This window comes from Pinus tabuliformis, chromosome 5_1, assembly GCF_031772625.1.
Source record: "Pinus tabuliformis cultivar Carrire ecotype Pingquan chromosome 5_1, CPIR1, whole genome shotgun sequence".
In the NCBI taxonomy this organism is placed as follows: Eukaryota; Viridiplantae; Streptophyta; class Pinopsida; order Pinales; family Pinaceae; genus Pinus; species Pinus tabuliformis.
In genome coordinates this window covers 984,098,846-984,115,968 of record NC_142305.1, presented here as the reverse complement: position 1 = coordinate 984,115,968, position 17,123 = coordinate 984,098,846, and the positions used below count along the sequence as shown (strand labels likewise).

The 17,123-nt window shown below is 40.3% G+C and overlaps 1 protein-coding gene across 3 annotated transcripts in view; it reads right to left on the bottom strand.

Annotated features, from left to right (window-relative positions):
- LOC149168030 (protein N-terminal asparagine amidohydrolase family protein) overlaps nucleotides 1–17,123 on the bottom strand; it is a 463,798-nt gene that overhangs the window by 302,763 nt on the left and 143,912 nt on the right. For all 3 annotated transcript variants that reach the window (XM_089433302.1, XM_089433303.1, XM_089433301.1), the window contains one exon: nucleotides 9,409–9,587. In XM_089433302.1, coding sequence (XP_089289428.1) covers nucleotides 9,409–9,587 — 179 coding nt within the window. The remainder of the gene's footprint in view (nucleotides 1–9,408; nucleotides 9,588–17,123) is intronic.

Genomic DNA, 17,123 nt, shown 5'->3' with positions numbered 1-17,123 from the left:
CTCCCCTTCCGCTCATTATAACCATGTTGTCGCATAGAATGTCTAGGCACTGCGACAATGCTCAGATCGGGGGTTGTCACCCTGATCCCCGATCTCTCTGTTTAAGTTGTCTCCCTACAACAAGCCAAGGGGGGTAGACCCTATGGACAAATGAGATGAAGGAGAACCAACTGGGAATCAACCGGCTCGGGAGACACAGCGAGGCAATCGAATACTTGATTAAGGCTCAGCAAAATTTAGAATTTTATTAAAATTTAAATGATTAATACCAGTGCCTTATGGAGTCAATGATCCAAGTAATTGATTATAAACTGTTGCTTAGGAAAATGAAATCTATTTGCAATTACACAAAAAATCTTTAACAATCGCTTGAAAATATTTGCAAAATTTCTAGCATGTAATGAGCATTAAATAATTCAAGCAATGACGATCAATTTCACTAGATGCACAATGTCCTAGCAATTAAATTTTAGGAGAGACAAATACCTTAATCAACCACGAAATTTACCAAAAAAAAAACTAACCAGCTCAAATCCTAGAATTTAAATGATTATGCTTAATGACCCAAATCTAGGAAATTCACCACTTTCAAATAGTTAATCTTCAGATAAAAATTTAAGCACATTTAACTATAGAGAAATGGCAAATACTAATACCGCAAAAGTTCACCTTTAGATTTTATCCTTGATGAATTTGATTAGTCTTAGGAAAACTTTTCGATGTGCTAAGCAAGGCTAAATGTGCAGTAAATGATTAATCAAGATTTTCCTTTAATGTGACCAAAGTAAATCGGAAGATTAAATATATTTAAAAATTGCAGGATGCCTAAAAATAAAATAAAATTAATTTGAAAGCCCCTTTTAAACATTCTTTTAGTTTCTATTTAAAATTTTTAGGGTTTTTAGATTTTTTTAAATAAAAAATGTGTAAAACCTAACTAAAAAAAATGAAAATAGAAATCTATCTAAACCTTAAACTAAAGTATACGTAATCAAACAAAAAGGAAAAAAAAACTAAAACTAAAATGTCTAACCCTAAACCCTACCCACGCATAAAAAATCTTTATTGTTTTACTCTGTGTGTGTGTAGGTGAGCCTGACGGAGGAGGCAGGCTACGGAGGAGAGCAAAGGTGAACTGCGTGAAGACTGCATGGAGAGAAAACTGGGCAGACGGAGGGGAGGAAATGCGACGATGTCCTTCAGGTATAGTAGCGGAGGAGCAACGAAGATTTTCGATGGGGTGCGGACAGGTTTGGGGGAGATGCAGCGTGAAAAGGCAGCGTGACAAGGGACCCGAGGTTCTGTTGTTGCGTGTGCGTGTTTGAAGGCAGGAGGAAAAAGCAACTCGATGGAGATCGGATAGAGCGGGAGCAAGCAACGAAGATAGAAGGACGCGGGGATGAGGGTTTGTTGCAGGTTTCGCAGGTGAGCCAATGGATTCGTTTGGAGAAGAAGCAGCAACGGATTTGGAAAGAGGAAGACGCAGGTGAGGAGAGGAGTGCGTGAAGGAAGAGGGGGAGAGCTAGGTTGCGTAGGGAAGGGTGATAGAGCAGCTTGCTGCGTGGGATGAGCTGACAGCGAAGAGGTTAGTGCAACGTGGGGAAACGAGGAGTTGCGTGAGAGGGATGAGGTGTGGTTTGAAGGAAGTATGGCAGTGGGCTGCAATAGAATAACGCTTGATGTGTCTTGAAATGAAAGGTGAGAAGCTTGAAACTGTTGGCAGAGCGGGATGGGTATGGATAGTGCTAATGGAAAGCTTAAGACGTGCAATGATGGGAGGACACAGCAGGTTTGGAGGGCTTAGATATGGCAGCGATGGAAGGAGAATGTTGCTGCAAGGGAGTATGGCAGCGTGAAAGGGATTTGAGGGGGGTTTCTATTCTCCTTTTGCAAGTTTGAAGAGGCCGCAAACAGCGCGGATTCGAAGAGAAAGCAGGGTTGGGGCCTTTTTTTTTTAATTTGAAATGCACAGTGAAACCCCACCAGGCAGCCAATCAATCTGCAAAATTTCACCAGAACCTAAAAATATTTTCCAGAAAAAAGAATCGCTCTGCTTCAGATTTCTTAATTGAAACCCCTGTGAAACTGTTTCCAGATTTAAGATATTTTAAAACCATTGAACCACAAAAATAACGCTTCTGCAAGAGCTGGTTTTGAGGCCAAATCTTACCCTCCAGGGCCTAGATCTGACTTCAAAATCAAACTTCACCTTCAAATCTGAAACCTGTTCCTGGAAACACAAACACCCAAAAGCCCGATATACCAAAAAAAAGATGAAACCTTAAGTCAGAAAAATTAAAAAAATTACAAATCTATGCACAGGAGTAGCAAATCTACCAAATCTGGCGAGTATGAGTCCAACTCCGCTCCAGATCTGATAATTTGAGGCTCTGAAAAGCCAAATTTATCAATTTAGCATAGAATTTTTTTTAATTTTAAATTGAAATGGAGGTGCTTCGCCCAAAAACCCTTCATGCATCAAAAATGAAACTTCTTATGATAAACCTGGGATTCAATCAAACTGGGCTCTTCAGAAAGTACTAGTCGAGAGTTGGTTGGTCCAACTGAAAACTTCCTCGAACACCCGATGATCTAAAAAATCAAAATTCCCTGCACAACTCAATTCAACCATTAACGTAGAGTGAGAAAACGATAATAAAATTCAGATTTAATAGAGATACCTGCCATTATATTCAGAACTTCAATTACCATTCAAACCCCAGTGATCAAGCAAGACGCCTGCACTTAAATCACTCTTCATAAAGCTATCATCAATGGCTGAAAGGAAATTTATGCATGAAAATAACACATCTTACAGCATTTCCACGAAGAGTAACACCAGCAGAAATTAACCCCAAAGTCTTTCTTTATTGCTCATAAAAAAAAGTTTACAATAGAGCTTTCACTTAGCACACAACTCGAAAATCCACTGACATTAACTGACAAATGACCTTCTATTTAAAGATAAATCCTCCAACGGCTAGTTCGAGTGATCCTTGTCAAAGTGATCTCGACCGTTGATGAGGATCAAAGTTTCTTTTAATCTCATCCGTCGAAATTTTAAATGTTGAGGAAATTTCAAATTTTTCAATTAAATGCATTTTAATAAATTCAAAAATTAAAATTTTGCATTTATTTCCTCAAAATTTTGACTTTGACTTAACCCCAAGGACCCAAGGCATAAAATTTAGCAAAATAATCAATTAACCTTAGTCCCTGGACCTGTTAAGATTTAATTTTTAAAGGATCCATGAATTTTACCTCTGGAAAACTTAAATTTACCTAGGACCTAGGACCTATGAGGGGATAAATTATTTTTCTGACCCTCCTGACACTTTACATCATGATTTTTTACATTTTTACATCTCAAGGGGGAAAACCCATTTGCAAAAGACCCTCATAGACTACCTAGTTCTGCGACACAAATATAATCTAACAAATCAAGAAATTTGTAATAAAATAACCTAACCAAATAGTTAGAAATATTCCCAAATCACTTTGACATAGACTCGATCTAGAACACTAGGACTCCCCTAAGATTCCGGTGACGAAATCCATTCCGACTTTGGGGTAGGCTGAAGGAAAACTCTGCCGACCATCTGAGAATGGATCGGTGAGACAAAAAACCTCCCGGAATGTAGATCGTTACCAGAAAACTAGGTTTACCTAGGTGATTACATACATGACATGGATCCGCTGAGATTATTTACATTATACACATGCAGACTGGGTTTACATTATAAGATGATCTTCAGGCTAACAATGATAGCTGGATGGCAGGAAAACGTCGATCAGGCGCTATCCCTTATGCGAAAAAGGGGGTATACTGCTATGGGTCGTTTACACGTAGTGGTCAACAAACCCCATTCATCATTCCTTCCACCTGGGTCCGAAAAGGGTTAGCCTTCCCCTCCCATTTGCCCACACCTTGGGTTGGGATTGGAACGGTGCTCAAAGATTGATGCAGCTAAAAAGAAACGAAAAAGCCTAATTGGCCACATTCAACAGGAAAATGTACCACAATGCAAAAGATGGTCAGGACTCGGGACAAACACATTTAGCACATGGGCAAAATCCAATGCATGAGCTCTACCACATTCCCATGGCCATCACCCTGGTTTCTATAGGCCCTAGATGAGCCTCCTCTATTATTCAGGAACCCATGATTGTCCCAACCCCTGGTGGGCAATGAATCGCCCCACCTCAAAGGGGGTATACATTGTTATACTTTACACATCATGTGGTCATTCCTTGAGCCCCAACGAGTTAACCAAAGAAAAATCATTAAAGGCAAAAGGCATGTGACCAAGTGTGGGCTTCCCTTTATTGGCTACCCTTGTACCCTAGCATGTGACCTAGGATTGCCCCTTTCATCCCCTACTCTGTTCCATCACTTTATCACATGCCACCACCATTTGAAGGATGTACCAAGGACATACTCCCACCTTTAAAAGTAGAAACCACCTAATAGGGTACTTGGTTAACCCCCCTTGGAGCTTGGAGATATTAGCACATGCCAAAGCCCACTATGGAAGAGCATGTTGTTATGAAGTGCCCACCTGTTGTCCATCGTTTGTAAACTCTTTAACTTGATTTCTTTAATGACTTGGTGTACTGGAAGGCAAGGGGACGCATTGGATCTTATGCAGGATTGCAGATGGTCTCCATCTTGGGTTTGATCTCCCTATACAAGGTCCTAACCCTCCAGAGAGCTACATTGGCACATGTACGATGTGTTTAGAGAGCCATGGGCCTCCACAGCAGCGGGCAGCATTCCATGTATCCCCAGAGTCATTCAGAGATTGCTCATGGTTCACCTATTGGACAAGTAAGATGCACCTGGTTTACCATGCCTAGTCGACCCATAGTTACATCATGCACTTGGCAGATGACCCAGGACCTGTATGATGATGTGGCATCACTTATACCATTTTCTGAGCCCTTGCAGATGGTCTACAGGCATTTTCGATCTGTTTAGAGACTCATGAGGACACTTGTGTGCCCCCACACCCATTTGAGAGCACCATAGGTTTATTATTTGGAGAACAAGGGTCCAACCCCTTGTCCACTACTTTTGGGAGTCCTATTTCACATTATGGCACCCATGGACTTCATTAGGCCTCCTCTAAGGCCCAACGACATGTATCATTGATCATTCAACCTCTTTAGAGGCTTACTCTTTTTATTTTGAGCTAGTTTGGTGGGCTTGTCACCAAAAAATTGTTATTTTGCACATTATTTTATTTTAGGGGCTTGAGCCTCATTAGGCAAATCGAATTCATTTGGACATATATAAATACAAGTGAGATAATTCATTTCATCATCATCACTTGGTTTCAAACTTGTATCTCTTAAGATAACTAGGCTATCCTTCTTGGAGGACGAAATTTTGGAGCATGGAATGAATTTTGATGTTTGGATCATTTTCTCTTGCCTTGGAGCTACTTGATTGGCAAATTTTTTATGGTTGGATATACTCTTATACATGTAAGTACAATTTAATGCTATTCTTTCTTTCTATTTGGCCATATACATCGTTTTTGGGATTTCGCTATACTAGGGCTAATTTACTGCATCCATTTATGTGAAGTTGTGGAAATTTTGTTTCTAGATAGTGTTGCTTCATGTATGGGCCATATATAATGAATGAATGTTCCTAGGGATGTTTCATGGTTGAAATTCATCTTGATAAGCCACATATTTTTCACAACGAAGTGTAAAGTCTTTGAAGTTGCTTTTCTTTTGCCCTAATGCTAAGCGAAGTTGTCTTTGAAGCCTCCTTGACCTAGAAAATCAAAATCCATATTCATAATCATTCTTGACTCCAATCTCCCCAAAGGATTAGGCGTTAATCCACCATAGGTGATCCCCCTAAAACCCTAAATTTTTCCCCTCTTCCTTTCTTTTCTAAATCTAGCCCCACTGGATTTCCTAGGGCATCATATTTCTTACAGACCACCCATAAAAAAAAATCGATCTCTTCGCTCCTACTGCGTTGGCGTGTCTCCTAGTTGCCCTCCAATTTTGCAGAAATTCCAACAGTGGGATTTTGAGATATCCCAAGCCCTAGCCTTGAGACTGAATCTTGCCTTTGGTTCCCTTAGGCTACAAAACCCCACTAGGATCATTGCATTATCTTTCATTGAAAATTCCTTCCTGGATCCCATTCTCCTCCTGGATTAGGTCAAGCACATCATTGATTGTCAACCCCATTCTTTTGACCTAACCTCAGGTCCACTTGGTCCCGTGTGGTCCCACAACTTATTGAAGCTAATTTCACAAAGACCACTTGGAAGCCAAGTTTCCACAAGGATTTTAGGAGCTAACAATCTTCTTAACAAGTCATATACTCAAACCCTAGCTCTTAGAATTCCCCTAAGCCCTTCCTAGAGAGCCTTTCATCTTGCTTTCAAAGCAAGCAAGCCATATATCTGAGCCTCTCTTGTGAATAGGCTTCTAGGATCACCTCTCATCCTATCATTGATCCATTATTTCCTGATCCTTAATATAATAGGTCTCCTCCCATCGATGAAAGTTCGTAAAGGGTAGGGAGCCTTAGCCAAGGTGACAGTGGGCTATTGCTCCATTGTTGCCCTTGACCTAGTAGTAGCCCTTCAAGGATCCCCTTTTAGGACCCATGCTTGTTTGAGAGGTAATATGGCCATTCTAAAGTGCTCAGAAAATTCTGAGAAATTAACCTTGGCCTCTCCTCAAATAACCCACAAAGATCCAGAAAGGGTTGGGCCTAGTTCCAACCTCCGAAATTACCCCCAATTACCACGTGCTCCTACACTAGTTGGGTAATTCAACCCACCTGAAAATGACACTGCCCAAGTCCTCCAAAATATCAACAAAAGCTAACAAAACTCCCCTCTAGATGCCTTTGCAAGTTCCTGAACAAATCAGCCCCAAATGCCTATCCTCCTGCCTCCCACGAATGGCTCAGAAAATACCTCTGCATAGGCCTGCACAATCCCTGAAGATGTGTCAATGTCATAGAAAATCTCCCACAGAAATGTGCCCAGCTAACACTCCAAATCCTCAGCAAATGATGGTTCAAGTCTCTCTCGGAAAGCCCGACAAAGGTGCTTCTCTACAACTAGCTTCCCTAGGGAGTGTTATTCCCCTACTGCGCCCAGTTTGCTACAAAAACCCCATGAAATGCCTGAACAATCACCCTGAACAGCTCGCCAATGTAGTGTAGATCTCCTCCTAAGGTTGGCACTTGAAGTCCAATGAAGGTAGGGTGAAAATGTCAAATGCTCCCAAATGGAGGTTGCCTCCACAGATTTATACTTGTTGGCCCCACCTTCCTTCTCTCTCCTCCAATTCAATTTGCCTCTCCTTGCTTTTCTTCCCACAAATTCGCATTAGCTCAAGAGGTGTGTATGTCCCCTTTGGGTGGCCCCCACTTCCCAACAACATTTTAATCTTTCCCTTTTTGCTAATGTTGGACCATGCTTTTCCCACAAAAATGAAATAATTTTCCCTTTTCATCCCCTTAACATAAGTTTAGCCAAAAATTAACATAACTAAGACAAAATTGCAAAATTGGCATAGCTGCTAAGTGAAATTAAGTAGAGAGAATATCACACACAGGTCTGAGGCAGTTCACGGAGATTGGCTCACACAGGTTTGAAATTGCAGGGTCTGAAGCTCACACGTGTCTAGGTTCACAACCGCAGACTTGTCACAGACAGGTTCCAGCTATAACTGCAGCCATGCAGGCTTATGCGTGCAGTTGAAGGGTTTCAGTCGCACGCACGACACTCTGTCCGTGCGGTTGAAGGGTTTCAGTCGCACGCACGACACTCTCTTCGTGCGGTTGAAGGGTTTCAGTCACACACACGACACTCTCTCCGTGCAGTTGAGACTTAGGGTTTGAATTTTATAGTTAACCGCAGATTTCATTAGTTGACCACAGAGCTCGACAATTTACCGCAGATAGTGACAATTAATCACAGGCTTCTGAATCAAGGTTTTGATTATTGGTATTGTTGGGTTCATCTCATGATGTTGTTTAGTTGATTTTGCTGGATAGGATTATGGTTGAAGATATGGATCATTGTACTCTCTTTTGCTGAATCATTCAATGACAATCTAATAAGAAGAAGAATTTGAAAGGGTTTTCCGCGTAGTGGGTTTTGCCCTAGTCTCCGACCAATCTCGGTATCTCTATGTGTGGATGTTTTTCTTCTATTGTTTCTTTACGTTCCGCTGCATTTATGATGATGTTGTTCTTTCTATATAATTGCATATGCTATTGAATATTGCTGTAAAAAGGAATAATGATATGATGTTATGGGGTGAATTTAATGTGTAAATGAAGAAATACAATTATCTAAAAGCAAAGAACAATATAGCCCTAAGAAAAAAATTAACAAAAGGTAGGTTGAGATTTCCGCTTGGAGATCTCGTGTGTTGAACAACACTCTATTGGCCCAGCTAAACAGCTCGAGCAAAAAATGGTTTAGATGTCAAATGAGCAAAAGTCCCAAAATGAGTGCTCTCCCTTCTATTTATAATTTCAGCCTCTTTTCCCTCCTTGTGGGCTCCACCCAACTAATCCCCTTCTCCCTCCTTTTCCCTCCAAATCGAACTCTCCACAGGGGTGTGTATTTCCTCATGGGGTTGCCCCCACCTTCCGCTAGCTCCACGATTTTCCTTTTTCTTCAAAGTGGGTGTCTTTCTTTTCCCCCAAAATTGAGTGCCCGTTTATTTCATCTACTTTCCCTATGTTGTGAGCCAAAATTGGTGTCGTCCTAACCAAAATTGCAAATGGTGATGCTGCTTCTGATTTTAATTAGAAGGGACATCACAAGTTTCTTCACAAAGTGACCAAGTAAAGCAAAGTAAGTGAAGCTTCATGATGTTGGGGATCTGGAAAACTGGGAATTAAGTAAGAGTACTTGACGCTTAATGTTCAGTACTTCAAATCTTCTTTATTTGGTGTGATCTTCTTCAAATTCAATGACAACCTCTAGTAAACTTTACGAGAGAATGTTAATGCTAAAGTTTATGTAGAAGTGTTTCCATGGCACAGCTCCATCATGGCTGATGTGGCCAATAATTGATGATATTATTAATTGTCCTATGTTTGTGAACCCATCGCATGTGTCGTTGAATAGATATAAATATGTAACATAAGCTCTTCTATTATTACAGGTGCAGTTGCACCCCTGCTCATATAATCCTCTCTTCAATTATTTGTGCAGCCTTTCTTTGTGTTTACTCAATTTTGGGATTGTTTCATAAACACACACAACTTTTAGCAAACCCATTTCTAAATCGTAGAATAAACTGACATCTATAAAATAAACTACATTCTTTGTCATTTCCAACCTTAAGCAAAACCCATTTCAACATTGAAGAATAAAACTGACTTTATGAACTAAAGAATAATTTTACCATTTACAAGGGGCAATGACAAATTCATCTGTACGTGTATCATATGTTTCCAACAACCTCCCTTCCCAAGTGGTATCTCCATATGAAAGAGATCCTCGAACAATCCTGATAACTTCATCGGGACCCCTTGCACTTCTATCAAAGAGAGTAGGAACTATAGCACCACTGATTGTGTTCATCTGGAATGAAAACAAATATACATAATGCAAGTGGTAAAGAACACTACACTCACTAGAACATTTTCTTGCAAACTATTAAAAATTGCAAAATCAAACAATGTTAGCTGAACCTGGAACAGAAACACTTTGAATAATCAGTTATAGCTTAAGGTATTTTCAACAATAGTACATCAGCCTTCAGAAAATGATACAATGTCTATATATTGTAGAACATTACGAACAGTTAGGATAAACCATTCAAATAGTGAGGAAGAGGTTGACGGGCTTAAAATGTGAACTAAGCATATGAAAATAAATGAGATCAGTAAACAGCAATGCTTCTTTCGTACACTTTCTAAAATTGCTTTTAGATGGATAGTAAAATAACAATTTTCTGAATATGTAAAGCAAGTTTCTATAATTCTTTCCATCTATGGTGTAAGGAGTTAAGGCAATATTCTTAAATCGTTTTCAGCAATGGTATGAAGTTTCCTCTATTAGTTAATAAATTTGTTTAATTTCAATATTTTGCCACAGCAGTTTTCAACTATCAAGAAATATTCAAGTAATTTCCCAGAGTTATCAATGTCTGGTTCTTTCTTTTGTCTGCAAAATATGTCATATATCTACAGGAAAATACAAACTTAAAAACAAAAGTGCTTCTAGATTCTAGAATGCAAACTAACAAGAAGATAGCAATTAGCAATTGCTATCTTCTCCCTCGGGTAACAATGCCCCTATCAAGGCCTAAGCTACCAACTCTAAGCAAATAAATTGAAAGCACAACAAGGTTACTTCAATGGAGAGCCAAACAAAGCACACAAAATTGCAAGATCATGGACCTCCAAACTCTGACTTTTTTATTATCAAAATAGAATAATTACAAAGCAATACTAGCAGCACTTCCCCAAGCTCAAGCTTCCAACCATGCCCATCTAGAGAGAAGAGCATTACATTTATAGAGAAATGGGAGGAAATCCAAATGAAGAGAAGAGTTTAATGATACCCAAGAGAAGTTTGAATTATCTACATGTGGTAGCAGCTGCCAAGTGTGCCTGCATGTGGCAGCCAAGAGAGGGCTGCGTAGAACCTTGAGGGGGCAGCGTATGGATCGGGTAGTCAAGTGTCGCAATAAGGTAAAGTGGACCTTCCACTTCAACTCGTATTGTCTCTATCTTGAACTCAGCTATATTCCAAGTGTAACATTGGATAACAAGTGGCTGTAAGTGTTGCAGCCTATTTCTCCAAGAGAGGGATCAGCATAGATCATAGAGGAGCTGTACATGGCAGCTGGTGTGATGTTCCTTTTTCTGGTGTTCTTTATGGCATGGTTAGGATGGACTTTCAGGGTTGGACGCAGACAGCTCACAAGTACAGGTTTAGGTCATCAGCGAGCTCAGGGGCTTTTGGAGATGTTTCATGGGGTTTAGAGGAGCTTTTATGAGATCTAATGGCATTCGTGGGACGTGTTCCATCATTTGCACAGCTTGCCTTTCGTTCCATTGCATTCCGACAACTTTCGAAAAATAGGGTTATTATTGGGCCTAACTCAATTAATTACGTTTAAGGTGGCATACTGAGAGGTATACTTGATGGAACACCTTAGTGTAATAGCTCTTTGGAACCAGAACGAGAAGATCTACAGCATGGGATGGTTGGAAGTGATTTTCGGTGACTTGAGGAGGCATGGTGATCAATTTACTTGTAATATTTCTAGGGAAAATTTACAGTAAATATTGAAAGCAAACATAGACAAAAAGCCTTAAAACAGTAAGCACACAATTAGACCAAGAAATTGCATCAAATGCTGCGCTGCTAAGCCATTTTACTGATAAACAATGGTGTACAATATGGTGCTGGAAAGAGTGCACCTAGGCTTGCTCAAGGCAAGCTAGAAAAGCCCCAAATGAAAAGTCACCCCTCTCCGAGTTGTTCTTGCGTTGCTCTAGCTCTGCGATGAAGATAACCAGAAATACGTTGTTGGCTGAATAGAACTGTTGCTAGGGCCCTCTCCGGTGCTCAAAAAATTCTGGGAAATTAATCCCGTCCTCTCCACCAAATACCCAAAATAACCAATGAAGGATTTGGCCAATGATTGACCTCGGAAATTTGGCTTTATTTTTCCTCAATGGCTCAACTGCTGGGTGATTCTGTTAAAATTTCTAAGTCTATCCGTTAGAAATTTTATCTGTATTCTTTTGGTTTATTTTTCCTACTTGTTAATTATGAACAAGTTATTTAAACATATAAACATCGAAATAAACACAATACAGTCTCAACCATCTACAGATCAACAGCTGAAAGAATAGCAAACACACAAGTGACACCATTATTTTTGGACAACTCATCCCCTAAAAACCCAATGCGGGAAAACCGGTGCAGAAATTATGAGGGTTATATTATTATGCAGTATATCCTCGAGTACAACTGGGTGCCAAACTGGCTCACTCGACAAAGAAAAATAACTGGCAGTAATACCTCTCTATTCAGAAGTAGATATTCAGAAAATTTTCTCCATGAAACCCTCTCTAGCACAACTGAAGCACTATGTCAGCCCTCCTGGCCTCTGTGTCAGCCCTCTGAGGCATTGCGCAACTTCTATGGCCTTTTGTGTCACTCCTGATGCCCTCTGCGTGGATGATGCAGGCCCTCTGGCCTCTGCGCTGTCTCAGCTAGCCTCTGTGTGGCCTGCTCTGGCTTTTGTGTCTGCCTCTCTGCCTCTGCGTTGGTCTCTTGGCACTATCTTTGCCTCTTTGTCCAGTACTCACTGCCCCTTGCTACAAACTTTATCACTGGTTCGACTTTTCTTAGCAAACCCCGCTCTAGAAAATCGAATGACTAATCACTCTGGTGTATTCTCCAACTGACCCTCAATCCTCCCCTTATACTTTTCTTGTTGGTCCTTCAACAGCGGAGATTACATCTCTAATCAACGGCTAAGATTAGATTTGGCTTGATCCATGTCTTTTGGAACCTTCTAACCCAGTTTTATATTAATACCCATTAATATTTTATTTTTCCTAAGTTTAGACAAAGGAACTCCATTAAAAATATTAATTATTTTAATATCTCCCAAACTTGGTAGAATCTACCCAAACCATTTCTAGGTCTTGGAGATATCATGTGTTTTAGCCTCTCCACCAAATTGCATGGCTAGAGCACATCCGATGCTACCCCAAATCAACACTCACTCTTAGCGATGACTATGCTCTAGTAATGCTCCACACTGAGCATCACTCTGATTATATGACACATGTACCTGTGTTGATGCTAGGTCTTGTTGTCGTGCAGATTGACACGACAACGCTCAAACCGGGGGCTGTCACTCTGATCCCCGATCCCTCCGTTTAAGCCTGTCTCCCGCGGCTAAGGGGGGTAGTCCCTGTGAGATGATGAGACCAACTGTCGACCAGTTGGTTGGGAGACACGAGACACGATTAAGATAAGCACTAAAAAAGATTTGATTAATTTAGCAGACCAGTGCCTTAAGAGATTGCGGATAGGACGATTACTTGTTAAATGATATAAAAACATGGACCATGAACAGCGATCATCTATCATCAGCTAGAATCAGCTAAATCACAATGCTCTTAGAATGACAAAAATGATATCCAGCAATTAAAAATTTTAAAAAGATGAATGCTTTAAACCACCACGAATCATAAACTATCAACCAGATATCAACTTCGCATCTCAACTTGAAAACTCAGATCTCAGCGTGAAAGATAATAATTCCCGAAAATGACTGGATCTGAGGAAGAAAACTTTCCACAAAATTTTTTTTTTTTATACTTTTTTCAAAAAAATTTAAATCTTTTTTTATTTTTTTTTTTATATTTTTTTTTATTTTTCATAAAACCAAAACAAAACTTTTAAAATCTAATTAAAGCTAAATCTAAAACATAAAATTAAAATCCATAAAAGAAACAAAACTCTAAACTAAAATAAAATTTAAATCAAAAAATTTAAATTACAAACTAACAAAGCCTAAGTCCTAACGAAATTCGATTTTTTATATTTTTTATAAATGAACTTTTTCATATTACAAAAAAAAAAAAAAAAAAACTTAAATCTAAAAGTAAAAAATCTAAACTAAAAAAAAACTAAACCTAAGGCATATATACATTTAAATGAAACTAAAGCTAAGAAATAAAACGTAACTAAAATGAAATCGATTTTATTACCTACGCTACCAATCAAAACCCTAAACCTACGACTAAAAAAACGCAGCCACGCAAGTCACGCATTATATGATAGACGACCAAAAAAATTTTCGATTTTACCTGCTCCGTCCGCGTGAGGAAAGGATAGGCCTGCTGCCGGAATAAGGTTTGATGCCCATGCAAACGATAGAACGATAGAGGATACGCAATACCTAGTCCGATGCTTTGTCAACGGTGCTCAGAAGTCGAACCAGCAAATGTCTCAGTCGATGGTAATGCTGTAGCGGCGGTGAATGGAAATCGACCTTGCCTGATAATCACTGGAACGACGAGGCCCTGGCAATGAATTCATTCAAAAGAAATACGCTTTGACTCTGAAAACGATTAAGGCTCACCTTCGTCTCAAGCTGTTCCGTCTGTCGTGAAACGCTGAAGCACCCGCAGAATGGCACACGACACAGAAATTTGTTGGTATGCGTGGAATGCATAAAACGTGATTTTATGATTGGATACACGGAGATATTATGCAATGGAGGGCATAGCTGCTTGATCAAATGCTTTTCCTTAACGTATTGCAGTGAATCGAAATTTTTGCTTGTCAATCACACTGAAGCCCTTCTTCATCTGCGATTTAGCACGTTTCTGCTTATTAACCAAAGGGATTTTTGACGGCTGATAAGGATCTCAAAACCTTGCAGGCCCGCGAAGATTTCCGCTACGGTTTCAATGTTTTACACACAATGCCATTGATCCGTGTAGAATGCCTGAAATCTGAGGGCGAGTTTACTTGTTTTGCAATGCAGGTTGGAGGCCAACGTTCCGGACGGGCAGGGAACCCTTTCAAATGTTCGAACTGCAATATCAAAACCCCAATGCTTCTTAACGCTGATGGAGCAAACGTGTCTGTCTCTGCACAGCTAACGTACTGATGTATGGAATGATGGCTCAGAAAACTGGACAGCATATGCCTGCAACCTGTAATAGAACACACTGCCAGATCCTGGAAACAGTGAATTAAACCCTAATAAAAACTGTATAAAACAGAGATTTAAAACCCTAGATCAGCCTAATAATTTACAGATTGTGGCCCCTGAAATGCCAGATTTGACAATAATAACAGAAATATTTTCGAGCTATCAGAAACTTGAACTTTACTGTGAACATAAAGAAAATCTCTCAATGTAAAACACGCAATAAAATTTAAAAGGTTAACCCGGGGCACAATCAACTGGGCTCTGCACAGAAAAGCCTGTGGGAGTCAGCTGGTTCAGCCCAGAACTTCCCCAAACGCCCACAAATACCCTTCACCTAAAGACTTCCTGCACACCTCAAGCAAACATCAGTAAAGAGGGCAAGAAATGCTGCTAGATTTCAAGAGATAATGGAGATACCTGCCATTATTTCAGAAACCCTACAACATTCAAACCCTAGCACATGAGCAAGATACCTGTACTCACAATACTCTGAAAACCAGCTACTATTTACTGCTGAAAACTGAAATATGCAGAAAAAAAAACAAACATCTCACAGCAATTCCAGAGAGTAACACCAGCCAGTTTTGAACCCCAAAGTCTTCTTTATTAATCAGAAATCAGATTACAAGAGAGCTTTCAGTACAGACTCACAGATCAGATGATCTGAAATGACCACCTAAGACCCTATATAAAGGAAATGATCCTAACGGCTAGTTCGAGTGATCCATGTAGAAATGATCTCGACCGTTGATGAGGATCAAGACATCTCTTGATCTCATCCGTCGATTTATTAACTTAAAATATTATTATTTTATTACTTAGGGTTTTTGCTTCATTTTTAAAAATTTTTATTATTTTTTATTATTTTATTATTTTTATTCATTTTTTTAATTTTTTAATTCATTTAACATGGATCACTGAACTAAGCTTTCGGAAACATCACCTAGGACCTAGGACTTAGGACTCATGAGGGGATTTAAAACATTTCTCGACCCTCAGGACACATTACATCATGACTTTTACAATTTACATCTCAAGGGGGCAAGCCCACTTAATACAGACCCTCATAAATCACCCAGCTCTGCGACACCACGATAATCTAGCAGATCAACACACTAGGATTCTCCTAAAGTTCTAATGACAAAATCAATCCCGGCTTTGGGGTCAGGTTTGAAGGAAAACTCTGCCGATCCGTGGATCGGTGAGACGAAAAACCTTCCGGGACGTAGATTATCATCAGAAAGTTAGGTCCACCTAGGCAAAATACATACATGACTCATGTCTGCTAAGATTATTTACAATTAATACATGCAGACTGGGTTTACAATCAAAAACATCAAGCTGCTGATGATGGCAAGATGGCACGGACATGCTGATCAGGTGCTGCTTCTTTCTGTCAAGAAAAAACGGGGTGCACTGCATGGGTAGTTGACCAGTAGAGGTCAACAGGTCTCTCCGCCCAACATCCTCTGCACTGCTGCATCCTGTATTGCTATCCATGGCCCTTCCACTGCCACTGCTGCATCCGTACGGCAGCTCCCTCTGCATCCATGCTGTTGTTGGTCCTTCCTCCCAACACTACATCTGCACCGCAACCCCCTCTCATCATGTTGCATCGTGCTATTGCACTGCAACTCAGTTACTAAGAATTAAGTAACTAATCTACCCAACTACTGACATCCCTGTCAGGCTAGAAAAACTCCCGATGTTGAAGCTCTCTTTGTTGCTAACAAGTGCTCCCTCTACTGCCTTTACATTGCTGCAACAACTCCCTGCATCTCGTTCTGTTGCAAACCTCTCTATGCCATCCTTCATTGTTGCAACCTCCTCTATGCCTCTCGCACTGCTGCAGCTTGCTATTTCTACGCTACTCGAGATTCCTGCACTGTAGCACTCTCTGCCGCTTCATCCGCATCTGTTTCTACCAACATCCGCCAATCCTGCTACTTCTCACTTCAGGACTCCCATAGCAAGGATCTGATCCAAGAGTTTGGGTACCTCAAGGATCCTGCCACTCATCGCCTGTAGTCTTCCTGATTACAGCTCGATGTCTCCCCACCTCTTCTCTAGAGGTACATGAACACTCATGGCACAATTGTTATCATCCTCTACCTCCTTTTCCGCCTTCGATAGCGCTGCCTTGGAGTGAGATGCCTTTCCCTTGATCTTCTTCGTCGGACACTGGTTGCATAATGACCCAATTCCCCACAGTTGAAGCACTTAACCTTGGAGAGGTCCTTTTTCTTCCTCTTCTCCTGCTTCCATGCAGATGCTAGAGTTGCATCCTCTTCCTCTTCCTTCTTAATCCAGACTCCTTTGCTGCTACTTCCTGTCTTGCTCAGTCGTCTGAACTCTTCTTGGGAAAAAGCCGCCCACAATTCTTCCTAATCTGGAAGATTCGCCCTACCCAGAATGCTCTG